This window comes from Neocloeon triangulifer, unplaced genomic scaffold (genome assembly GCF_031216515.1).
Source record: "Neocloeon triangulifer isolate White Clay Creek 2 clone unplaced genomic scaffold, ASM3121651v1 ptg000015l, whole genome shotgun sequence".
NCBI lineage: Eukaryota > Metazoa > Arthropoda > Insecta > Ephemeroptera > Baetidae > Neocloeon > Neocloeon triangulifer.
Genome location: NW_026775557.1, coordinates 440,306 through 466,835, shown reverse-complemented (window position 1 = coordinate 466,835; position 26,530 = coordinate 440,306). Strand labels below are relative to the sequence as shown.

General features: G+C 35.8%; 4 protein-coding genes across 5 annotated transcripts in view; 1 reads left to right on the top strand and 3 right to left on the bottom strand.

Annotated features, from left to right (window-relative positions):
- Positions 1–7,834, bottom strand: part of LOC132202699 (inactive dipeptidyl peptidase 10) — a 69,649-nt gene extending 61,815 nt beyond the window's left edge. Inside the window, exon 1 of one of the 2 annotated variants that reach the window (XM_059629781.1) lies at positions 7,700–7,834. The gene's annotated coding sequence lies outside the window, so the exon portion shown is untranslated. The remainder of the gene's footprint in view (positions 1–7,699) is intronic. The other variant, XM_059629787.1, reaches the window with a different exon arrangement.
- A 395-nt stretch (positions 7,835–8,229) lies between these two features.
- LOC132202701 (EH domain-containing protein 3-like) lies at positions 8,230–13,763 on the bottom strand. The gene is given in 8 exon segments (XM_059629789.1): positions 8,230–8,957; positions 9,030–9,197; positions 9,479–9,869; positions 9,991–10,099; positions 10,158–10,460; positions 10,521–10,716; positions 10,844–11,157; positions 13,213–13,763. Coding segments are annotated over 8 exon segments (1,932 nt in total). The 5' UTR covers positions 13,428–13,763; the 3' UTR covers positions 8,230–8,721.
- Positions 12,351–24,930, top strand: LOC132202698 (phospholipid-transporting ATPase ABCA3). Its single transcript, XM_059629778.1, has 30 exons — positions 12,351–12,502; positions 13,486–13,732; positions 14,225–14,304; positions 14,364–14,503; positions 14,563–14,716; positions 14,885–15,132; positions 15,185–15,425; positions 15,917–16,272; positions 16,424–16,552; positions 16,624–16,744; positions 16,806–16,960; positions 17,052–17,207; positions 17,262–17,472; positions 17,529–17,778; positions 17,832–17,959; positions 18,025–18,245; positions 18,296–18,445; positions 18,514–18,744; positions 18,798–19,077; positions 19,190–19,315; positions 19,488–19,712; positions 20,020–20,223; positions 20,278–20,395; positions 22,379–22,577; positions 22,635–22,822; positions 23,674–23,844; positions 23,921–24,059; positions 24,355–24,424; positions 24,484–24,635; positions 24,689–24,930. Exons 2-30 carry the CDS (start codon positions 13,488–13,490, stop codon positions 24,734–24,736), a joined length of 5,136 nt encoding a protein of 1,711 aa, XP_059485761.1. The 5' UTR covers positions 12,351–12,502; positions 13,486–13,487; the 3' UTR covers positions 24,737–24,930.
- Positions 19,438–26,530, bottom strand: LOC132202704 (glutamyl-tRNA(Gln) amidotransferase subunit C, mitochondrial). The gene is made up of 6 exons (XM_059629793.1): positions 26,192–26,530; positions 25,253–25,547; positions 25,076–25,196; positions 24,926–25,022; positions 24,789–24,863; positions 19,438–19,704 (listed from the first exon to the last, which is right to left on the bottom strand). The coding sequence occupies exons 1-2, from the start codon at positions 26,479–26,481 to the stop codon at positions 25,409–25,411; spliced, it is 429 nt and encodes a 142-aa protein (XP_059485776.1). The 5' UTR covers positions 26,482–26,530; the 3' UTR covers positions 19,438–19,704; positions 24,789–24,863; positions 24,926–25,022; positions 25,076–25,196; positions 25,253–25,408.

The window sequence follows — 26,530 nt, the reverse complement described above, 5'->3', positions numbered from 1 at the left end:
AAAAAAAAAACAATAGAAAAAATTATTTTGTTCATTTTTAATGTTACTTTTCATGAAAAAATATATACATATACCAAATTGTGTACCAAATTGGTTCACACAATTTGTGAGAATGGAATTTTATAACAAAAATTTAGAGATTATTTAAAATATTAAATATTCTACTATTAAATTTTACTATCATCTCACCATACCTAAAACTGGGGGAGATTTAATTTTAATTGATTGTAAATTAATTCTTGAGTATGCATTTCTTCTCTATGGAAAAATGTTTTTTTTTTTTAAATAATATCTCTATAAAACAAAAAAATTGATTTATTCTGTATTGTATCGAGTATTATCTCATTTTTTCCACAATAAAATTGAGAATTTATTTAATTAATTATGTTAGGTTAGATTACGGCAAAAACCATTTTTGATCACCTACCTCTAATTTTGAGAGTATGACGAAGGACGTGAGTTGGTGCAAACATTATCTCACAATCTCAATAAAAATTTAACTCCTTTCACGCTGAAACTACAATCATTGGCCTTATCCCAATAAATACATATTAACTCACAGGGGAAGACTCCTCACCGATCAAATGCAAGATACAAACTGAAACCTCTGAAAAGAAACATCCTGATGTTGATGATTGGAAACTGGTTATTATAGGCTGGGAGAGAGTGGGGGAGCTGCGGGGAACGAAAAAGATCTGATGAGGGTGACATTAAAAAGCAATCCCAGCACGAACTCTTTGTCAGTAAGAATGCCTTTTTTTATCAAAAATCACAGTCAGTGATCTATCTAGCCGAGGAAATTAGCTGCTTTTTATAAGAAAACACTAATTGTAATTTTGCGACCAAAATCTCTCAAGAGCGTGTTGAATCTATGTTCAGAAAGTGGCGTAAGTCATTTTTCTGTTAATTAATCTGTCCACTTGGAGCCGTTAAGGGAAACGGTTCGGTATCTGATGGCGTGAAATTCAATCCCGGCCGCAAACCATTTTTGCGACACGCAGATTTCCCCGCGGAGATGCGGCGAGCCAAATTATTGCCGCCTCCTTGAGAGCGATGATCTTATTACGGATGATAAATGGCATCTCGGCTCGCTGACAAGCATCCCTTTTTGAACTTGGAAACGCGATCCGCCGGCTAATTAACCAACTTTTCGCACTCGAATTTGCTGTCATCACTTTTTAGGAGTTTTTTTATATTGAAAATGATAGTGGTCTCTATTATGACAAAATTAAATTTTCCACATCAATCAGATAATGTCACATCAGTCAAATCTCTTATTAGAAATTTTCTTTACAAATTACCTTGCAGGTGCAAATTAAATTAAATTTAATATAACAGTCAGATATAAAATAAATTTATATAATATTATTTTTAAATTTTTTTTTTATTATTCAAAAGGAAGAAACTTAAATACTTCAATATGAAAATAGCATAGAATTATAAAATAAAATTTAAATTTCAAAAACAACAATAAACTTAATAGAAGAAAAATTATTTATATTTATTAAAAATATCAAATCAAGCAAATAAACAATTTTTATACTCAGCAAATAGTTTGTTTGGCATATCAGCCAGGAACATATCCGCATCGTAACGAGTCAACAAGATCCACTTCTCAACCTCCTGCTTTTTCTTCTAATCTCTCTCAAGATCAACAGCCAATAATTATTGATTTGGCAATAAAAATCATCGTCATATCTCCGCAGAGTTGTTTTTCTTTGTTATTTCCGAAGAGACGAAGGCGAACAATGAGACAAAATAAATATTGTTTCGCGAGCAAGATACACATTTTTATGGTTATAAGTGCGGAACGTGGAGGCCGAAATAAAAGCTAAAAAGACTCTGTTCTGCTGAATGCGGCTCCTTAACGATTTTTATATTTAGAAATGCCCTTTACAAATTGCAGAATGGTGCTGTATAGGGTATAGCGCGACGACACAACACAAAAATAAACAAACAAACGTGCACACAAATAAACTGCTTTCTCTTTTTTTCGGCGTCGAAATGCCGTCGCCGCTTTTTTCCACTTCGCAGAGAGGAGACGCGCAAAAATGGCTCCGACACTTCTCGGTATACTGTTATATTAACTGCACAATGAGAGATGAATTGAAATTATTTGCTCGCAAGATAAATTGCTAGCGCACGAGTGACGCCGAAACTTGGAAAAGCAAGCAGCTCTGCGGACCTGCCCTCCTCGTCTAGTTGCGAAATACGATGGGTGGAATTTCGGCCACACACAGAGCAAAAGGAAAACTCTGGTGCTGTAAAGAGTAGGGCGTACTCTCTGATGGAAACATGGGGAAGAGAGAATACTGCTGAATCAAGGGTTGGAATATAAAGCTGCTTGTCTGAAAATAAATTTTTTGCCAATAAATTTTTAAATCTTAATGTATTTTGATTTTCTTTACACATCAACATCTTCCATTATTCTTGATTTCGGAAAATGTTGTGAAACATTAAGATATTATAAGGAAAATTAAAATTACATATATATCAGAGAAATTTTGAAAAAAAAAGTAAGACTATTTTTACAACAGATTCATTTTATCTATTAAAAATAAACCTAACCATTGATCCCGCTCTCAATATTGGAAATCATTGAGACCATTAGTCATTATTATTAGATTTCCACTTTTTGGTATTATATTTAAAATTGCGCTATCTGCAACGACAGGTGAAAACTATTCACCTTTTATAAGCAATATTGAATTATTTTCCAATATTTTTGATTTCTCTGGAATTCAAAGCAAAGTAATGGTACGTCAGATTTCTTATTAATTAGTGGGAACTATAAAAATTAAAATAAAGTGTCAATTTTTAATTTTCTTTCCGTTAGACCTTCCACTGGAGTATTATTCAAGTTATAAGGCGACTCAAGTAAGTGTAAGGGCGATCGTTAAATTTTCTGTTTTCTGCCCGCTTTTTACCAACGTGCAGTACTACATGTACCGCGAAAGAATTTGACACTTTTTTTTATTTTTACCCTCTCGTGTTTGTGCCTGCGAAATATTGCAGCACATTTATTTATGGTGCCGAGAAAGTGGCAAAGTCTGTCTGCCCGTCTCTTATATTCCGCTCGCACTGCAGGCCATACCATGTTCGAAAATATATAAACGTGGCGTGTAGCTGTAAAAACACTGCAAATACAGACGCGGATATTTGCTGAGTTGGGCTGTAGTCAAAACAATAACAATATATAGTATAAAAGTAAATCAAGTTGATGCTATTGCTCAAGTTGTGGAGGTAATGAGGGTCGTCAATCAGAATTTGTGATGCTATATTTCGTTCGACGTATATTGACGTTTGTTTTCTAGTCTAAATTTATTCAAGGTGTATCTATTTTTGGCCTGATATGAAAGTTTGAAAAAATATTTTGCTGACCAGAGGAATATTGCATTTAAAAAAAAAAAATAGGTAAAATTGCATAAATTTTTGCATTCAAATATCAACTTTTGTTATTAATGTTGACTTAAATCATTAAAATTGCGGCTGGAAAAAATTTTATAATATTTATTATGAATATAATTTTATACGCAAACACTATTAATATTTGGCTAAAAAAAAAAATACAAATTCCCGATTGTCCACAAACCTGACCTTTCAAAAATCATTTAAACCACTCTTGTAAATCCAATTGTTTACTAGCCTGTCCACTCGCCACAATACTTTCGTCCTTTTTTTTATTCTGGCAAAGATGATGGCATGAATTGAAAATGCCACGGCTCAGAAAGGGTGGAAAGAATGCGATTGAGTTTGAGCTCGTCCTTTTCCTCTCGAATCTTTGATCGCCAGCCACAGACATTCCATGCCGGCTACTTTCTCGACGCAGCTATAGGACTTTTGAAAATAGCCCTTGTCTTTCTCAGGCCGGCGGCAGCGTCAACTTTGGACCAAATTGTTAGCCCCGAGGGCGATTTATTTTCCCCATCATCGCCCACACAAGTTGCGCGCCACCGCCGCATCATCGTAAATCAGCAGAGACGACACATCGAAGCAGCAAAGAAGCGAAACTCGGCAGTGCTCTTATTAGATTGGCGGCGAGCACGCGAAAGTGAAACAAAAAGCTGAGAGGAAGCCACAACAGCACTCGTCCCGATATGCAAATCGCAGGGTGTTGCGGATGAGCCCACAAAGATATGCATCTTGCAATCGCTCGCACACGCACGCACCCTGCACCCCCACATCAAAAAGCGTTTCTTTAATTCGATTTGTGAATCAAGATTAATTTATTAATTAGGTCAACTTGATTTGTGGAAAAAATTAAGTAATTTTGCAATAGAAATTCACGATCAAGAGAAAATTCATTGTGTTTGAATTGAAAATATTCTACGATTGTGTTTATCATAAAAAACAATATACACCCTGTCCATTGCCATTAAATTTCTGATCGTCAAAATTGTCTACTAAAATTTCAGTTTATTTCAGTTAATTAAAAATAATGAAGCAATATTCATAAGATACTTCCATTACAATAATCTCATAATATTTGATGATTCTGCATACAGTCATTTAGATCAATAATATTTTGATGTTTCATGCCATTATTAAAATATGAAATGTTTGTGGATTTTTAATTATTCAGATATTATGATAAAAAACAATTTAGTATGTATTTATTTTATACACAATTTAATTGCAAATAATCTAATTGTTTCTTTAATAATTATTATTATATTTCATGAAAATATAAAAGTGGAAACTTTAATTTTTAGATTCTTCATAAAATATTGATGGAAAAATTATTGTTTCTTTTTCTCCTCTTCTCACCAACAGCTCGTCATCGAAATCCCAGAAATCAGATGCATAATATAATATTTCTCACTAAGTCAGTTAGTATCTATACATTTCTTTTCTATTCAAACTTTCAACACAGAAAAAAATTGCTCCACTCTCATTTTTCACGTAGCAAGTGAAGGATAAAATGACAAATTACCCGGTTACTTGGAAGTGAAATCCATTTCCAAATAAATAGCAATTATTCAAATGAGCTACAGAGACCAAACGAATGCGGCCGAGAGCCGAGGCGAAAGTTAACCGATCTCATAATTGAGTTAAAATCGCACGACTCAATCTGGACACGCATTCTTATTCCCATCCCCAAGTTAATCACAACAGGGGGCGCGAGCCGGCGCTAAAAAAGCCATTATCCCTCTCGAAAAGGTCGAAATTTACAATGCAAATTCATTCTCGCGGCTCTATCTCTGCACGAGGAGCAAATTGAATTTGCATGGAAAGCCGCCTGCATCCGTCCGATCCGCCAGACTCACGCAGCACGGCGTGCACTTTCAAAATCGGCAATTTCCTGCAGCCGTGAACTTTGCCGTGCGCTCTCAGCTTGATGAAAAATTTCATTAACAGGTTAAGGGCAGTCGGAATTTCTTCATGAATTAGGACGCTTCGTGCCAAAAAATGCACAAATAAAAAAAATTTTGGTAAAAAAAATTAAATGATGCGCGAATGACGTATTTTTTTTTTTATTATTGAAAAACAAGATTATAAAAAAGTGATATTTAATTAAGTTTTTTATTTTGTCAATATTTCAGTATTTTTTTTAATTATTTTAAATAAGTAAATTTTTTTTTATTCTTTAAAGTTGCAATGTTTCCTTATTGATGTTGTATCTTCAAAAAAAATTCTGCCAAAATGATTGTATAATGAATCAAATGTTTTTATTTATTGCGCGTGTTTTTAAATTAATTTAATTAAAATTTATGAAATTTAAATATAATTCTTTTCCAATTGCAGCAATAATTTTTTGATAAACAATTTAATCATTAGTTAATTCACGTCTACGTCTATGGTTGCTTGTTCTGCGGTATATGAATGTTTTAGTGGAAAGGGAAAATAAATATGAAACCATTAAAAATCAAAATGAATTACATAACTGGATAATAAAAAAAATTTTAAATTGGTTCTCGTTCCCAATTTTTACTTTTATTTTTTACCTTCCCGCGGTCGGTTAAGGAGAAGAAGCACAAAGAAAATTGGAAACTTTAACTGGGTTAAGAAAGAACAGCGGTCCTTTCTTTCTTCCTCTCACAAAGAGGCGCATTTTTCGCGTAAAGATGCAGGACCGAGTTAGTTTTTATTCAAATATATCACCGCATTCGCCCTCTTCGCATTTCCCAGAGACGCTTCTCTATCAACATCGTGAATCAAGTTCCTCTAGCCTTCGCCTTGAAAAGCAAAAAGTTTGTTGCGAAAATGGCATCTCTCACGTTTTGACCGCAGAGAGATGGAAAGCTCAGTCAGTTTTCTTTCATTCTGTCCGCAGGTGTTTAACAAGGAATGATGCGGAATAGAATCGATAGTCGGTTGAAGACGTCACCCTGCGTGATTTTTAGATCGCTCGCGAATAAGTGCCAACGCCTAGCCTATGACATCAGTCGCAGCAAAAACGTCATCTAGACAGTGCGATTCAAATGTCAAAAGACGAGCAAAAATCATTCACAGTCAGTCGTTGTGAACTCAAGTGATAAATTATTGGATTATAGCGTCAATCTTCGATTACGTATTTATTAATGCTTTACATTACCATTATATTAATTCATTAATTTCAATGAATCTCAATTGAGATAAACAAGTGAAAAATTTACGCAGCGTCATCAAAAATTAATGATTATAAAAGTTATAAAATATTTGAAATAAATATATTAAGCTTGACTTTTAAATTTCCGAAAAGCCAGTAGAGTCTAAAATCTTTGTTATATGTGAGCGCAAAAAATATTACGACGAGAAATCGGAGTTATAGTATAATTAAGAGAACATAGTCAAAAAGTATTTATTTAGAATTATTATAAGTATTTTAATTTTTTATGCCTTTTTTAGGGAAAGGCACCAGCGGTAGCAGACAGGCCTGCTAAATCGCAAGGGCCGATAATTCGGATCCTTCCCTTTCGGAGCCGATAACACGGTGACCATGGGACCCGCTGGGCGGAGGAGAAAGGAACATTATGATGGGGTTTGGCTGTTGGAAATTTCAAGAATGAGGAAGGTGAGCGGCTGCGGCCTATGATTGGGAAGGAACTATGCCGGCATTCGCCTGGAATGTCTTATGGAAACCGCAGAAAACACCAGACTGCAGATGAAATGCCTGAATCTGCCTGTCGCAGTGATCAATGCGTCTCCTATGATTTCCTGAAGTCTTATTGTAAATCATAGGAGATGCATTGAAATTAAAAAAAAAATCTTCTTCGTGATTTTTTTTTGAAACAATGCTTTTGTATTTTAACTTTAAAATTTAATAAAGCAATATTCTTAACAATTTGTATTGGCGCAGCAGATTAAAGCGCTAACATTAATTTATAACAATCTGTAAATTAATCAAAAGAAAACTGATTACCTCCCGCACCATGAATTGTTTTTATTAATTAATTTACTTAAATTAATCAACCATAATTGTAACTATCCACTTTCTGGCAACAACAAAATCTGAAATCTACATTCTAAGGTTAAATTTTTAAAGAATAATTAAATAGATTCATTCGTTTCTTGTTTTTATTTAATAATAGGCAGATATTAGGGATACTCTTTATCAGGTGTTTGAGATATTGTATATTTTCTCATGCAACGGTATAGCAAAACGAGCCCAAAACACCTCATTAAATTGAGTATGTCGCATATTTGAATGTTAAAATTAAAAATAAATAAATTCGTTTAGTAGCGAATGAAATAAAATAGGGAAATGGGGGTGTCTTACCGGCAGCAGTGCGACGGGTCCGAGCAGCAGCATATCAGGAAGAGTCCTCGTGAGTCGTCATGGTGGTCGCCGCGTGGTCACCGTCTCTGCAGACCACCGCACCGAAGCAATCACTCGCCCGCCCGCCACTGCCGACCGCGACCCTCCATGCTCTCGCCGCCCGCCCGCCCGCCGCTGCCACGACCAGAGCGCCTCCAGCGTCCGCACCTGCAACGGTCCTCGTCCTCATCTTGACACGCCGCATTTTTGCACGTCTTTGAAAAACACTTCCTACTTTCGGTGTGGTTTTTGCGACAACTGAAGCTGGTATGTATATAGGGGTTGCAGCATAACAGGTGTAGGTGAGCAAGAGGGAGTTGTGTGGAGAGGGGGCGTTGCATGTGCAGATGAGTGGTGAGCAGCACCATGAGTCATCGTAATTTTTTTGGTTGTGTGCATGTTTAAAAAAATTATTTTATAAAAAAAACTATTTTTCTTAATAAAATTAAATATTTATTAATAAATTATCAATTAGTTTGAAATATTAAAATATTATTAACAGAGAGAGCTGCACATAATTTCTTAAATGTAAAACCTTACAAAGATGTGTCAAAAATATTTGGTTTGATTACAATATTACAGCATTATCAATTTCAACATTTGTTTGCAAAATTAACATAAATATTATTTATCATTTTATCACATTATTTCCACTGACAATATTTCTTAGTATATTTGCTTATGTTGCTTTGTTAAAAATTATAAAAATACGCTTCTCTGACACATGAAATAGATAATGTGGAGTGGTGACAAATTTAAATTGCATACAAATTAATCTAAAAATCAAATCAAGAGTAAGATATTATTTTTTACTGGTCCATCTGCAATAAATTTTTATAAAATACAAACAAGAATTTAATTATTATCATTGACACCACGTAAACTTTTAAACGGCTTTTAAATAAGAAAAACAATTACTCATGAAAATTCTTGATTCACTTTGAGGTTCCATGTGGAATCTAAAATAATTATTACGAAAAAAATTACACCTCAATTGATGGTTTCTCTAGGGTGTCAATGACTCTTTTGCTGGGAGGCACCAAGTGAGCTGGCAGCTCTGTAGGCAAATCGTGGCCGTCCAGCTTGACGTTGATCAGGTGCATGGCCAGAGCAAACTCATCAGGATCCATCATACCATCCTTATCTACATCGGCCAACTTCCAGATTTTTCCCAGCACGGTGTTGGGCAATTTTGATTTTATCATCTCTGACTTTGCAGCTGAAAGATAATAATTAAATCATATTCATTAAAATACATGTTCGGAATTTCAATTAATTTTTAAGCAAACACCTGCAGAGGTAATTTTTTCATCGACTGGTCCCAAAGTTTTAAATACGGCATCTGTGTCAGGTCGAAGTTTGTTCACAACCCATTCATTGTCTCCAGCACCTTCGTCGATGCCCTCGCCTTTCTTGTATCCAAAAGGACTTTCTTTGTTTTCAACGTAAGAAAAGGCACCTGTTGAAATAAACATAAAAAAGATATTGAAAACCAAATTTTTAAAAGAAAAATGAAAGATTTCGAATAATACATTTTGTGATTGAAGAGTAAAAATTTAAACATAAAAAGTAGAGGCGGCTCCATGTGTGTTAAAGCAAATAATATTAATAATTATATACATACAACACAAGAAATATTGAAAGCTTTTGAGTAAATTTTGGTTGGTGCTATTTTTACACAAAAATTAACAAACAAATAATTATAAATTATAAATATGGCACCAAATCAGAATGAAATACCTTTAATAAAAGGCTCAACTGGGTTCTCAACCTCTTCTTTGGCAATGATGTTCATCAGAGGAGCAATGTCCTGCGCCATCATTTCGTCAACCGCAAATATCAAATGCGGCCTCAAAGAGTTGAACTTGGTGAAATCTTGGCTTGTTAGCTTGTCCTATGAACAAAAATTATAGACGTTTCCTATTAACACGTTCTTCAAAATATCCCATTTAAAAGTATACAACAACTGCATTTTCTTCAAATCAGGGAGATCCCCTTTGGAAATGTTATACTTCTTTTCAATTGCTTCATAAATATGACAAAGATTTTCAATCATCTCCATCTTCTTGGATTCTGCACCAAAAAACCTTGGCGTTCGACTCTTCAGAGAAGAAATAATAATGGCATGGACCTGAGAAATAATAATAAATTTTAATATAGTCCTTTTAAATTATGAAAATATTAGTATTTAATCATATTAAATAAAAGGTAACTTTATTATTCTTGTTATTTTTAACCATAATCTGTGAGACCTTTGCAAGACGGGCTCTTTTGATCAGGTCGTTGAGCTTCCTGAGGGCTGCGTCTTTAGGCAGCGACTGCAAGTCTTTGAACAAGTCCTGCTCCTCATCTTCAAATAGTCTATTTATGATATAACTTTTTTTTTTTTTAAAGTAACTATAAATCTGTATTTTTTAACCTCTTATTTATATCATATTGTAGAGGTTGATCCCAGAAGGAGCCAGTGTAAACTCGGGCAACTTCAGGAGTGTTCAGGACTTTTCCAAGGCTCCACATGAGGGCACCGTAGACCCGCATCAGTTGCTGGTGGTCGACCATGTCAGCCTTGTTGAGCACAATCCGGATTTTGTCGTCGTGCCCTCTTAGTGCTTCGATGCTGCGACGAAATTCGTCCGAGATGTCCAATTTGTGTGCATCAAAAAGAAGAATGATTCGGTCCACCCTCTCAGCAAACCACTCGAGGACACCAGTGAAATCATAACTAAAAACACGTCATGGTTTAAAATTAAATTTAAAAAAAAAAAAAAACACTATTTCTCACCCTCTGTCAGTTCGTTGCTTTTCTCCAGAGAGAATTCCTGGTGTGTCCACAATGGAGATTCCTCTCAAGACATCACTGTCCAACTGGGAACACTGGAACCTGTTGAGGAAAGCATTTCCAAATTTGCTGAGCGGACGGAACTGCTTTTTAGGATCAACAACAAGCGCGTTTCCCGGGATCACACCTGTTGCATTGCCTAAAACAAAAATAAAAAATTATGAAACATATTATTACTTCTTTCATTAAAAATATTTTCTTCTTCTTCAAATTTACATAATTTTTTTAATTTTAATAAATATCACAAAATTTTAAAAACTTTTTACCGTGCATAACTGCAATAAACTTGTCTGTGGTTGGCTCTGGGCCGATCCTAATGCCTGGAAAATCGTTCCCTAGCAGATACTTGATAAGGGTGGTTTTTCCCGTCGAGTACTGCCCAACGAGCAGAATCATGGGCTTGGCGTCGAAGTCAGGGTCATAGAGCTTGGGCGAGTGGAACTCATGAAATTTGTAGTGGCTTTCCAAAGGCAGAAGCTTCTGTTTGTAGACATGCTTGAGGCCCTCGACCACTGTCTCGTAGACCTTGATTGTTTCGCTTCTCTTCAGAAATTTAAACATTGTAGCGTCTGAAGAAAAACTGAAAAAAATGATAATGTTAGCATATTTTATTAAATTAAAAGAGCAAATTTATATTATCTTCTTTATACACCTTAATTTTTTTTATCATAATTTTTTAAGGGCAGAAGTTTAAGGTATTTTTACTTGAATTATTTAGTTTTAAAATTCAAAAAGAGACAATATGAATAGAATGCCTATAAATTTTCCGTTTTCACAAGTTCTCCAAACTCGGCTTAAAATTACTACATAATTTCGGTGGAAAAATAAAAATAAAAGTATGAGACTATTTTAACTATCTTTTGAATTGGTATGACTCGTCTCCTTCGGCTTTAAATACTAAGATGCAAGTTTTCAATCATTTGGATGATTTTGATCTACATTATGACTGAAATATCTCTTTAACTAGAAACTAGACCCTTCATCAGTTAATATGTCACATTAAATTATTAAAGTCACTCTAAAACATAATTTGAAACTAAAATTAAGTTATTTCTCACCGAGTTACGGAGTACAGTATTATGCCGCATAAACTTCTCATGAATAAATACCCAACATTCCAACATTGCCAAAATTCAACGCTTGTGGCTTGTCAAGCAACCAACCAAAAGCAACAAAGACTTTCCTTATCTTCGAGAATTTATATAAAATAGCAGCACAGCGAGCGACTGTATTGGGGCGACACCTACGGTGCAAAAAAAGCTAGTTTAATATAGCAAAGCGCGCGCCGCGTGTTTCCTTCACCGCGTTTAATAAAAGCATTATTATTAGTTAGGGATTATATAGCTGTGAGAATAGCAAAGAACTCAAGTTAATCATGGGCCTAAATTAATAAAATGATAAGATTACGAGTGTATTAAAATTATCCGAGGTTGCATCAGATTAATTTTATTAGCACTTATCAACGAAAATAATTTCATGGAACTCTATTATGTAATACAAAATGTGGACAAATTTGTCTCAAATTTAATAAAAGCAAATTGACAAGACGCCGTAATTTCATAGATTTTAAATTAATTCCCGATTTTCCTATTACGGCAATTAAACAAACGCAAGTTTGAAGATTGGACCTTGGTATCACATGTTAATCACGCTGTGATCAAAATTTCCCAAAAATCTAGACAGTAAAAGATAATATAAAGGACGATTGCGCCCGCGTCATCCACAAAAGCGTGCAATTACTCGTGGGCACTCTAATCTTATCGACGGGTCGATTGTGGCGAAACATTTTTCAGAGTACATCTGCACTAGACCAGCATAGTGGTTGCAAGTCTCGACAGTTGTCCAAATCAGTTGTCTGTTTAGTCTTTAGTAAATGGAATACATTAGATTCGACACTTTCAACTGTTGATCGTTCAAACCCTAAGGTACGAAAAAATGAATATCTATATTTTTAAATTATTACATAATGTTTTAAAATTCACTTTATATGACTAATTATTATTAAAATCTAGCTCTTATGCATCTTGTAAAAATTAGTAATTATTTAATAATTAAAATTCATGGAAGTTACTTTTTAAATTGCTTTAAATCAATTCCGCCTTTTTTTAAATTTCTTGAATTATATAAATAACTATGATAAGAAATTGGTAATTTATTGCTAATGGAAAACTTTGAAATCCATTTTAATTATCAAAAGTTGTGTATATACGATTATTTTAATTTTTTTTTGCCTCTTAATTCACAAATCAAACAAAACTTTTCATCATATTTACATTCAAATAAAAATTTAAATTATTAATATTTTGATTGTCTATATTATCCATTATCCCTCATGAGAATGGCACCAGCGGTAGCAGTCAGGCCTGCTAAATCTCAAAGGCCGATAACACGGATCTCCCTTTTGGGCTGTTAACACGGTTTTCCTTGGACTTGAACCCACTGGGCAAAAGGAAAATAAAAAATAGAAGAGAATTCCAATAATACACAAATTTTAAGTAAAAAAATGCAAACTTTTTTTAAAATTAATTTAAAAAAAAATTACATAACATGTCCAAAGTGCATGCGTTACATGCATTAGTTTTGAAGGTCAGCATTGACACCGCTGACAAACACCGACAACAAACTTATCGATTACCGTAAATGCAAATAGCACACGAATTGGGCAGTGCCGGACACACTACGGCTCTCATAGACCGTACATATAATGTCGACGCCAAAATCAATACAGTCATCGTGCACACACGGCTCTGACATCACGAGAGTCGCGTTTCTGCAGGCAGTGGCGCAACAGCCGCGCTCTAAATAATTGACACCCTGTTCTTCCACCGTCGGCATGAGGTGCCTTCCCATTTGCCTAATCGGCCCGGTCGAGGGCACTTGATGACCACTCCGAGTCGGTTGGTTGCAGGTATGCCCGAGCGCACCGTCGCCGGCAGCTTCTCGCTGCTGCTGTGGAAAAACACCCTCCTGCAGCGGCGCCACCCAGTGCAGTCGCTCATCGAGATCGGCGCCCCCATCGTCTTCAGCATCCTCCTCGTCGTCATCCGCAGCCTTGTGGCGCCGACGCCCTTCGTCAAACCCTTCGACTACACGCCCTACAGCCCCACCAGGCTGCCGCTCATCACCAGCAACAATGGCACAAATATTTTGGCAAAGTAAGATTTTTAGATTTTATTAATTTATTTTATTTTAATTTCATTTATGAAAACCAGCATTTTCAAAGAAGGTACTAAACAATTTTATTTGATATAATTATATTATTAAAGGTGGTTCTAATTATTTAAAGAATTTTAAAAAGCAATAAAGATAAAGCTTATGATGCATATTTGAATATTGTTATTTGGTAAGCATAAATTTACGCATAAAATTGATTCAAATATAAAAATTAAATTAGTAGTAAGTAGGGAAACTTTAAAAAAATGATAAATTAATTATTATTAAAATATTTTTTAATTTAAGTATAAAAGTTTAAAAAAATTAGAACAATTCAAAATAAAGAAGTGCAGGACCCTCCATTTAAAAGGAGCGTGGTAAACATTTTTGCTGATTGTTATGGCCAAAAGTAAGATTTTATTAAGTTTGACTTCTTTCTCTGATTTTCTTTCGGCCCTATTTTCCTGAAATTTTTATATCATTTTTATTTAAAGATGGAACATAGCTTGGACCCCAAACCACCCCGCCTTGAACGAAATTATGCAGAAAGTGGCATGGTCATCTGGAATGAAACGTAACAATTACCATATTTTTTTAAATAAAAATAATTCCTAACAAATTCTACACATCCAGAAATTGTATTTGAAAATGAAGCGACGATGCTTCAGAACTTGACGTCTGAATCACCGTCCGCCGTTTTCGTGCCAATGATTGCCGGCGTAGTTTTCGACGGGGTCAAAAACTTGAATGACCCACTACCTAACAACATCAAGGTATAGTAATAAGTCTAATTTACAAATCTATTTAGGTCACGATTCTCCTCTTAAATTAGATCAGAATCAGATTTCCAGCGGAGAAGCGATTTAAGGGATCGTTCGGCGTTTATGACGTGCCTTTACCAATCGTTTGGTTCACCGGATTCTTATTCCCCGACTACCAAATTCCAGGTCCGCGATCAAATATTTCCAACGAAGGTGGCCCTCCAGGTAGATAAATTTTTATTTAATTTCTAATCTCTTTTACTTAAACATTTTAAAATATTTTTCTAATTATTTATATTATATATTTAATTTTTTAAATAATTATATAATGTTTTACTTTCATCAGAAGAATTGTAAAATCGTCTAATGTAAATTTAATTCAATTCATTTAAGGCTACTCTCAGGAAGGATTTTTGACCCTGCAGCACTTTATTTCCAAATCGCTGATAGAATACCGGCAAAATAAACCCTTACAGGACGTCAGTATTCGCCTCCAACGGTTCTCACACCCTGAATATATCGACGACCCTCTGCTAGTCGCTCTTCAAAGTTTTGTCTCCTTGATAATAATGTTGAGTTTTGTCTACACAAGCATCAGCTGCGTCAGAATGGTCACGACCGAGAAGGAAAATCAACTCAAAGTAATAATAAATTTTACAATTTTGAATTTTTTTTTAAATTTTTGTGTAATAGGAATCAATGAAAATCATGGGATTGCCCAACTGGATGCATTGGACGGCGTGGTTTTTAAACTTCATGACCTTGCTCGTTATCGCAATTATTCTAATGGTAACGCTGCTCAAAGTGGACTGGTACGGAATCCGCCTATCTGTATTTACGAACAGCGACCCTTCCGTCATTTTGGTTTTTCTCATCCTATTTGCGATGTCGACGTTGACGTTTTCCTTCCTTATCTCCGTCTTCTTCTCCAAAGGTAAGAAAATTTCATGTGAACAATATCAGCAAAATCATCGTGTCACGCGTATTTGCACGCGGTATACTCATTTTTATCACAATTAATCTTCGAAGGTAATTGCCAACGGCAAACAGATAACAGTCAGATTTATGATAAAAATAAAACGCTATTAATCGTCACGATAAGGGCGATTTTTACAATCCGCGAATGACGTAAAACAAATAGAAAGGAAAATGTTTCAAAATTATTCATAATTATACTCTAAAATGGAAATTAATTTTTTAGCTCTACAAACAAATGGAAGAAATTTATCTTTTTCTTTGTAGTTTCAATTTTAAATTTAAAAAAATAATTTATATAATAAGGGCCAAGGTTACTTTTTAAACCCGCGTCTTTCAAATTGCATCTCAAGCTAATTAAGTTAGCCTATGAGCCAGTACAGATTTTGTGATCGCCCCCAATATTTTCAAAATTCAATGAATAAATAAAATTTAATTTTAATTTTACAGCAAACACAGCAGCCACAATTGCCGGTGTAGTGTATTTCTTGAACTACTCCGTCTACTACTTTGTCGAGAGCAACTACAACTATTTATCCACGGGCAGCAAACTGGCGGCCAGCCTCGCATCCAATACAGCCATGGCCTTTGGCTGTCGCTTCATCATAGAGTTCGAGGGAACCGGAGAGGGTGTCCAGTGGTACAACCTTTTTTCACCACCCTCGCCAGACGACGGGTTTACTTTGGGTGGAGTGATGGGCATGCTCATTTTCGACGCAGTTTTCTACATGCTGTTGGCGCTTTACGTCGAGGCTATTTTCCCTGGGGACTATGGAGTGCCCCTCCCGTGGTACTTCCCTTTCACGGTAAAAAAATTTATTAACTTTTCTTCTCAACAAACAACAAAAATTGAGATAATGAACATAAAATGTTCGCAGCAATCGTAAAATAATAATCTGTTAAAATTTTATAATATGATTGGCCGAAAGAAAACGAATTTTAATAAATTTTATTTAGGCTGAATTTTGGCGCGGATCAAATATTGGTTCTGAATTTGTACCAGACAATGTGCACACGGACAACCCAATGTTTGAAGAAGACCCGCACGATTTGCCAGCTGGAATACAAATAAAAAATCTCCATAAGGTTGTTAATGCACCACCCAAACTATCAAGTCGCTTATTTTTTTTTCTTTTACTTATTTACGTGAATTGAAGGTCTTTGCCGGAGCAAAAGCTGCCGTGAGCAATGTGACTGTGAATATGTATGAGGGCCAAATTACAGTCCTGCTCGGCCACAACGGAGCCGGAAAAACGACGACCATGTCCATGTTGACCGGTGAGACTTTTAATAATTAAGCGACGCGTGACCACAAAGAATGCAAAAATGAATATTTTAGGACTTTTGACGCCAACAAGTGGAACGGCCACGGTAAGTGGGTATGACATTCGCACGAACATCAAAAAAGTTCGCGAGAGTTTGGGACTCTGTCCGCAGCATAACATCCTATTTGATCAGCTCACAGTCAAGGAACATCTCATTTTCTACTGCAGGGTAAATTATAAAATGTCAAAATCTTTCCATTCATGTCAATTTTATCCTTGAATTAAAATTTTGAGCTAAATAATTCATAATAATTTTCCAGTTAAAAGGGTTGAGAGGAAAAGAAGTTGATGCGGAAGTGAAAAAGTACATTGAGCTGTTAGATTTCCAAAGCAAAAAGAATTCGTACTCCAAAACGCTGTCAGGTGGAATGAAAAGGAAACTTTCGGTTGGAGTTGCTCTTTGCGGGGGCTCAAAGGTATTTAATGATTTTTAATAAATCCGATTTTGTAAATGAAACAATAATTTTAAGGTGGTAATGTTGGACGAACCCACGTCGGGAATGGACCCTGCCTCTCGAAGAACTCTTTGGGACTTTTTGGATAAAGAGAAAAAGGGACGCACGCTGCTCTTGACAACTCACTTCATGGACGAAGCAGATTTGCTCGGGGATCGGATTGCGATCATGGCCGCGGGAAAACTGCAGTGTTATGGATCACCGTTCTTTTTAAAGAAAAAATACGGTAATATATTGCTTCAGAAAAAAATTGACCTTTTCACGACACGTCTGTCGTTTCAGGAACGGGCTATTATTTGGTGATCGTGCAAGGTAAAAATTGCAATACCAAGGGAATCACGAATGTGCTGAGAAATTACTTGCCTGACATGAAAGTGGCCACAAACATTGGCAGCGAATTATCCTATCACTTGCCTGAGGACAAAGTGACCATGTTCGCACAAATGCTGGGTGACATTGAGAGTCACAAAGAAGAACTTGGAATTTTGAGCTACGGAATCTCTCTATCCACGATGGAAAATGTTTTCGTTAAGTAAGAGCAAACAAATAAATTTAAATACTTTGTAATTTGACACATTTAAAAAGGGCTGGAAGGGACGTGGAAGTGGACGAGTATGAATTTGGTGACAAGACAAATGAAGAGTTGGTGAAATTCAGTAGCAATGGCACACTCAGCACTGAAGAAGTCTTCGACGCTGGCTCAGATACAAAACGTAAGGCAAACAAAAATCAAAATTTGCTCAATTAATTAAAAAATGAATTAAATTTTGATTTCCAGTGGATGTCCAATACAACTTGAACCGGAAATATGGTGGATGGAAATTGTTGCGAAACCAGTTTTTCGCCATGATCATGAAAAAAGCGCTTTCGCAAATTCAGTCGTGGCTTTTGTACTTCATCCAAAGCATTTTGCCGGCGTTTTTCCTGATCATTGTCATAATTGTCGCTCGCACTTTGCCCGGACAAGAAAATTTCCCCGCACTGTCAATGTCACTCAAAGTAAGGTTTTAAAGTGAAATTAAAATAATAAATTAACTTCTTTTAAATAGTCCTACCCAACGCCTGTGACACCCGTTTCGCTGCAGGCGAACGAAGTTTCAGGATTGTTCAACAAATATGTGGCAAATTTGAATACTGACGGATTGAAAACGGAAATCTTGAGCCCCACACAATCAATGCGGGATTTCATTTTGCAAAAGGTTATTATTTTATATTAGAAAATAATTTTTCTTAAACATAATATTTACAAAAAAAAAATAAAAAATAGGGTCGCAGCGATATTGTGGCATACAATTTGCTGTACTTAGCGGGAGCCACCTTTGACTACAACAAAGAAACAAGACGCCAAAACATCACGGCCTGGTTCAGCAACCAACCCTTGCACGTCGCCCCTCTCACCCTCAACCTTGTTTACAACGCCCTGCTGAAATTCTACGTGGGAGATCAGTATGGGATTGAGATCATCAACCACCCTCTGCCCTACAGTTCAGAAACAAGAGTAATGTACCGGAAATAATTGTTTTTTGATTGACTGATTTGATTTAATTGCAGGTAAAGCTGCAGCTGAGTGGCACGTTTAGCAAAGGGTTCAATTACGCGTTCAACATTGGCTTCAGCATGGCGTTTGTGTCCGCATTCTACGTCCTGTTCTACGTGCGCGAGAGAGTGACCAAATCCAAACACCTGCAGTTCGTGTCCGGTGTGCAGGGCTGGATGTATTGGTTCACCGCTTTTCTCTGGGACCTTGTCGTTTTCATTTCTCCAGTCATTTTGCTCTGCATAGTGTTTGTTTCTTTCCAAGAAGAAGGTCTCAGGACACCGGCGGAATTGGGTGAATAATTTAAAATAATAACTATCATTTGGGTCTTTTGTTAGTTCTTACAATTGGTGTTTATGTTTTGGTGTGTTTGGATCTTCTGAAAATTTAATGAAATTGATTTCAGGTCGCCTGATATTTGTTTTATACGCGTTCGCGTGGTGCGTGCTGCCAATTACTTACTTAACATCATTCTTCTTTGACGTGCCATCAGATGGGTTCTCACGACTTACAATTATCAGCACCTTCTTAGGTTCGATTATTTTGTCCAATTAAACCAAAGCTTACTTGAATTTTGACTTTATATGAAATAATTTAAAAAAAAAATAATAATAATAATACTTCATGTTGATTATAAATCAAAACAAGCAGCTTTTTAATAATTTTTTTGTTCGTTTAATCGTTTGAACTGCACAATTTTTCAGGGGTGGCCGCCTTTATGATTGTGGTGATTATGCAGACACCTGGATTGGGACTGGAAGACGTGGCCACAACTCTGGACTGGATTTTCATGCTGTTCCCGCACTACACGGTCACTATGTGCGTCTACAACTTGTACCAAACGTACTTGTCTATTAAGGTGTGCTCGCCAGTGTTGGAATTCTGCCCGGCACTTGCAACCATTGGTCAGCCCAACGCGTGCTGCAAAGGTATAAATCGCAATGCGAATAAAAAACATAATTCATAAAGTAAAATTTCATAACAAATTTGATGTTTCAAATTCTAATGATTATATAAAAAAAATAGTAATAAGTAAGTGTAAAAATAATGCAATTTAATGAAATTTTAATACGAAACTTGAAAAGTAATATAATTAATTTTAAAATTTAATTTTTTTTAAGTAAAATATCTTTGTTAAATTTGTTTCTAAACACTTGAAAAAAAAAATGATTTTGCGATTGACTTGGGTCTTAACAATTAAAAATTTGTTTATAAATGTTCACACAATGCCTCTAGTTCCGAGTCAGTGTCCAAATGGCCAGTGTTTCCCCTGGACGGACAACTACTTTGACTGGGGCACCACTGGTATAGGGCGGCAGTTGCTTTACTTCTTCGCGGAAGGCGCGATCGTGATACTGATTTTAATAATCCTTGAGTACCACTTGTTCGACGACCTCATTGTTTTCATAAAGGCCAAATTCCTGCGCTACGTTCTCCGTGGTGAGTTTGAAAATCGGCTTCTCAAATAATTAATTTGCAAATGCGCCCTAATAGTTCACCCGGTCAGGCCCGAGGACAAGGAGGAGGACGACTCGGACGTCGCCGCTGAAAGAGCAAAAATAAACGACTCTGATATTATCGAGCTGAACCAAAACTACCTGCTGGTGATGAGGTAGGCGCGTGGCCCTGAGCCGCAAAGTGTTTTCCCATCAATGTCTTATTGTCGGTCTGATCGCGAGCGTGACGCAAGCTCCGACGTAAGGAAAGATCACGGGCTGTATCCGAACTGTGATTCAAGTATGTGTTGCGAAAATTGCTGTGAGCACATACATGACTCTGGCGCTTGGAGAAAAAGCAAAGCCGAGCCGAATCGATAATACAAAGACGCGCAATTGTTTTAGGAGATGAAATTTAGTAAAGATTCAACTTCTATTTTTTAAATATATCTTGAGAATCTTTTATCTTTTTGATATTTTAACAGCTTTATTCACTCAGCTGGATAATTCAATTTTTAAATAATATTTCACTTATTTTATTTTAAGGGACAGAATTTGTTTGTTCCATGAAATTGATACTTTTAATTTTGATGAAATGAAAAAAAGGAGTTGTTGAAAATATTGAACATTGAAATTTAAAATAAGCATAGTTTTACAACTCCACAACATATTTTTGAGCGAAAACAATTTACCAGAGGAATTCATTTCTTACCCACCATTTAGCCACTTTGTGCTAAAATGCATGAATTTATTTCCAATTGAGAAATAACCTTCATTGCTATATAAAAAATAATTCGTCTTTTGCACTTCCTTTGTAAAAACCCAACATAAACTCTCTATTTCGCCTAAAAGGGAAACGATGGGAAGAACCGCAAAGATGCATTGTGCAGTTTCGTTACACCGACGTTCTATGTAATAATTTGTACGCCAATCAAGTGAAACGAAACTGTGATTGACTATTGGAGATTATCTTGCGCAAATCAAGGAAGCGCATGGGTGGTCGCGATTCCACCATGCCAAAATTCTCTTGCAGTCTTCAGCAAAAAAGGAAATGAAGTATTGTTAAAATTAGTTTAAAACGTTCCTAAATAATTGAAATTAAAATTAATGAGAGAATGCAAAGCTTTCTAGCTTTCCAAAAACACATGAATTGGAAATATTAAATTATTCAAAACTGCAAAATGTCATTAAAATTTTTAATTATTTGCAAGCAACAGATTTAATTATTTAAATTAAAGTTAAAAACATATGGCAGAAAAATCGATTGACGTCAATTGAAATTAATTTATAGCAGCATCAACGTATAAAGATTTAATCGAAGCGTGAGAACCTGTGTGTTCTGTTTTGATTAATGAAGATGCTCATTAATTGAAGAAACGCCCATAGAAACTAGTTAAACAGTTACTGTTCCCACAATACCAGTTAGTATATTAAAGCAAAATCATAAATCCTGTGCGAGGGAGGGACACTCGTACGCATGCTAATTAATCTCCCATCGGCCAATTAATGCACCGGGAACGACAAGCGCGCGGGCGACGCAGAAGCAGTTTTACTTTCATTCCTGACCCACTTGAAAGGAAGCGAATCGCTGCGAGAAAAATTGAGTAAAACGGTTCAATGCAATCCGTCGATTTCAATAAATTCCAGAACAAAGAGTACAATAAAGTAAGCGCTCCAGTGCACGCCACGATAATACGCAACCGCGGGTAAATGACTTCATGTAATGCACAATCGTGCACTTGCAGCTTTGTGTGTTCAATGTCTCTGGTTAATTGAATCAACTCCTCTTATGAGCTAATTTTTACTTCATCGTATTTAACGATTTCAAAGTATTGCAGTTAATATGATCATTATTATTAATTTGAAAGTATAAATATATTGAACTAATTAAAACATCGAGATAGAAGAGAATGCAATAGAGAGATGGCTAAATTATTGAATAAATATTAGGATTCCAGATTCTATATATTTAATTAGTTTTAGGTATTAAACAAATTTTTAAGAAAAAAAAAGGAGAATAGATATAATTTGTAAATAGATAAATACTTTATTTCAAATAAATGATAATAAAAAATCAAATTATTTAATAAAATTAAATTAATATCATTTAGATGAAAATTTTTTATAAAATTATTTATATTATGTATTTTTTTTTTCAGGAATGTTACAAAATATTATGGCACCTTTTTGGCGGTCGATCGTCAAAGCATTGGCATCAAGAGCGGCGAGTGCTTCGGACTCCTAGGCGTAAACGGTGCTGGCAAAACAACCACGTTCAAAATGCTCACCGGCGACGAAAAAATCTCGTCGGGCGACGGCTACTTGTGCGGCTACAGCATCATCAGTCAGATGAAAGAGGTGAGCAAAAAGAATTGATTTGAGGAAGAAAGAGAAAGGCTAATTAACGGCCGGCAGGTTCATCAAATAATCGGCTACTGTCCCCAATTTGACGCGTTGCTGGACGACCTGACGGGCAGACAGACTCTCACCATCTTCTGCCTGCTCCGGGGCATCCCCTACAGGGACTGCGCCGAAAACGTGGACGCGCTCGCCAAAGAGCTGCTTTTCACCAAGCACATCGACAAGCAGGTCAAAAATTACAGGTGATTATCGTTTTCGTAAAGTCATGGTTTCGACCGACGGATGATCACGGGTCTACGCAAATTAGAGGTGCAATTGACCTGAATCGCCGGCGTTTTTCGCCAATTTTTTATGCTCGGCACGTGAAACCGAAAGGGAAATTGGTGGTCATCTGCAGCTGAATTAAACGATTATTAGAAAGAGAAAAGAGAATTTGATGCACGCAATTTACAGCCAAAATGGTCTCTCTAGCCTCAAATTGAGCTTTTTCGTGTTTATTTTTATCCATAGCAAGTTTGGCAAGTTTCATTTCATTTCATTAGGCCGAAATATAAATAATACTGAATAATTCAATGGAAATTTAAATATAGCCTGTTTTATTGACTACAATTTTTTTTAGGGTCAGACCTGTGCCCCTGTAAAAAAATATGAAAATAAATGAACTAAACCTTAGTAAAATTATTAAAATCGTCAAGATTTTCAGGTAAAAATCTTTAGAGCAAAAAATAAGAAACTAAAAATAGATTCCCTTTGAAACGTTTTAGAAATAATTTTTAATTTTACTAAAAAAAATGAGAAAAATTTTCAGATAAAATTATATTTACAAACAAAACAATACCCATATTTTGGAGCAATTATTTATTTGTTTTATGCTTTTCAAATGCGTAGAATTTTTCCGTTCGACCAACTCCAGTTTTTACAACCTTACAGTCACTTTAAGGTAACGAGCAAACAACCATAAATATAGATTATTCATGAAGGGATAAAAATTCCATCACGGAAATTCTGCAAGTGCTAAACAAATCGCCTTTGAGTGCCGCGCAGTGCCAATAAACAAATTGAAAGAGCGTTTTTTCTTCTTCTTATTTTCAAGCGGCGGCAACAAGAGGAAGCTGAGCACGGCCGTGGCCCTGATCGGCGACCCGCCCGTTCTGCTCTTCGACGAGCCCACCACCGGCATGGACCCTGTGGCCAAGCGGCACCTTTGGAACGTCGTGTGCAAAGCGCGCGACTCGGGCAAACTAGTCATTCTCACCTCGCACAGGTATTTAATAATTTGAGACGTAAATTATTGTTCTTACAACTAACTCACGACGGTCGTGTAATTAAAATCGTTAAAGCATGGAGGAGTGCGAGGCGCTGTGCACCAAACTGGCCATCATGGTGAACGGCGTGTTTAAATGCCTCGGCTCGACGCAGCACTTGAAGAACAAGTTTGCCGAGGGCTACACGTTAACAATCAAAGTGGCAGCCGAAAAGGTAAAAAGAGAAAAAAATTGATAATATAAATATTTTATTGATTGATTTTGATGGAAAAAAGTTAGCAATAAAATAAATAAAGTTAATCAATCAAGTCAATGATCAATCATGTTAAAAACAGAAATGAAAATTCAAGACTTGAAATCATTAAATATAATTAACGCAGAGTTCTATTAAATTAAATGATTGATTGACAAATTCAATAAATTACAATTGTGAATATTTTGTATCCATAAAATATATAAAAAATTTAATTGTTCGATATTTAAAAATTGCGACCTTTTTATCATTTCAGGAGAGAATTTCGCAAGAGCAAATGTTCAATACTCAGCCCATCAGAGATTTTGTGACGGAAACATTCCCAAGTAATTATTTTTGCTTGAATTTTGCCGATACATTTCATGTCATGTTTTAATTGAAACAGGCGCCGAGCTCAAGGAAGGTGTGCAGGGCATGCTTTCGTACTACATTAAGAATCCGGCCATTCTTTGGTCACGCATGTTCAGCATAATGGAGGAGGCGAAAAGGAATTTGAACATCGAGGATTACTCGATCGGACAAACAAGCTTGGAACAAGTATTCTTTGCCACTATTTTGTGAAAAAATTCTAACATTTAATCAAATTTCAGGTATTTTTGGCCTTTACAAAATATCAGAATCCAGTGCCCGATGATTAGAGTTTTTAGCAATTTACGAATAAAACATAAATTATTTTTGCTGAGATCTTACCTTATAAGAGTGTCACTCAGGCGGCTTGACGAGCTTCAAGATGTATCCTTTAAGCATTGAAACGTGGACTTGCTCCTGTGTATTATTTTTTCAAATATAAGCCAAATGTTGAAAAATTAAAAATTAAGAGTATTAACCGAAATTGTTGTGGTTTTGTTCCTCAGCCCAAGAATCCCATCTACCAGAGTTGATTGCTTCAGAGTTACTGTGTATTTGATATCTGATTGATCAGATCTATAAAAAATAAATACTATAAGACAAATTAAAATATACAAATTCCAACCTACTTTTCCTGTTGAGTTTGAAGAGGAGCTGCTCCGAAGTCCCTGTTGAGCTCGGCAGGAACGCCACCCCTTTCCAAGCATCTGGACAAAAACACTGCCAAGTCCTTCAAATCACTTGAATTATCTAAAAATGTAATTTTTTTATTTCAATTTTCAAATAAAATTCAAACAAAAACCCACCATTCACGTCAGCGTTGAAAACAATTTTAGGAGGAGTTTCAGAGGTCGCATTATTTTTGTTGCTTTTTTTCCTAGCTGGGCGTTTTGTGGCGAAAAATCTAATAGTCGGGACTCTGTGGTCCTGAAGGACGCGTAACTTGAGGAAGGATCGCAGCATTATTTTTTGTCAGTCTGGTCAAGCGGAATATTTCCAGGCGGCGCCACAAAGTAGTCCTCTTCAGTCTTGGAGGCGTTGGCCAGCACCTCTTTTTTACAGTTTCCGTCCGTTACTTCGTCCTTTTCAAGGTACAGCGATCTGGAAAAAATCAAAATAAAATAAATCATAAAAAGCCTAAAAATTCCAAATTATTTAATTATTTTTCAGTTGTTTTTTTTCATTTATTTTATTCATTATTTCATGAGAAGATATTTTGTAAACCTCCCTTAATTGCAATCACTTACAATTAATATACATTTTTCAGTGAAAATCAAATTAATCACACTAATGATTATTTAGTTTCATCAAATTTAAAAATACGCAAAGCGTTTTGATAATTTTATTCCAATTCAGTATATTTTATTTGAGATTTCAAATCATTAAACAAAATATCCATATCAGCCTGGTGCATTGAAAACAAAATAATAAAAGCTCTGATTATTAAAATGGTTCCCATCAGCAATTTTAATTTAAATCAGAATCAATTTAACCAAACATAATTATTAAATACATCATCATTTCCCCCTATATATAGTTGACCTTTTCGCTGTTGCAAAATAAGGAAAAGAAAATAATATATTTTTTAACTATTTTTCAAAATATTTTTCATCTTTTTCTTATTTTCTCTCATTTTATTATTTTCTGTTATTTATCTTAATTTGCTTAATTTTATGAGATTAATTTAGCTTTAGCTTCTGTCCCAAAATACACAGACTTTTCTTCAAAAGGCAGTAATATATTACCTGTCCTCTAGTACTGTGTACAGGGGTTGGACACCCTTGGTATCAACGGCTGCGATGGTGTCCGCGAGCTGGACGGCCGCCTCAAGTCTTCGGATGCCCTCCTCAGTGGCGAAGTCGACCAGAGCGACCCTCTCAAGCTGCAAGATGGTCTCTCTGTCGATCTTGGTCGGCTTCGGCAGCTTGGACGTGTCAACCGAGATGTCGTAGGGTGTCGGCGGGATTGCCCTGTGCAGAAGTCGTGTTGCAGAAAGTGTCCGAAGGCCGCGGAAAGCCGTCGGCACACCGAACATGCTGGTTTGTTTACTGTGAAAAATAATTCGCGACTTCGCGTCGCCTGGT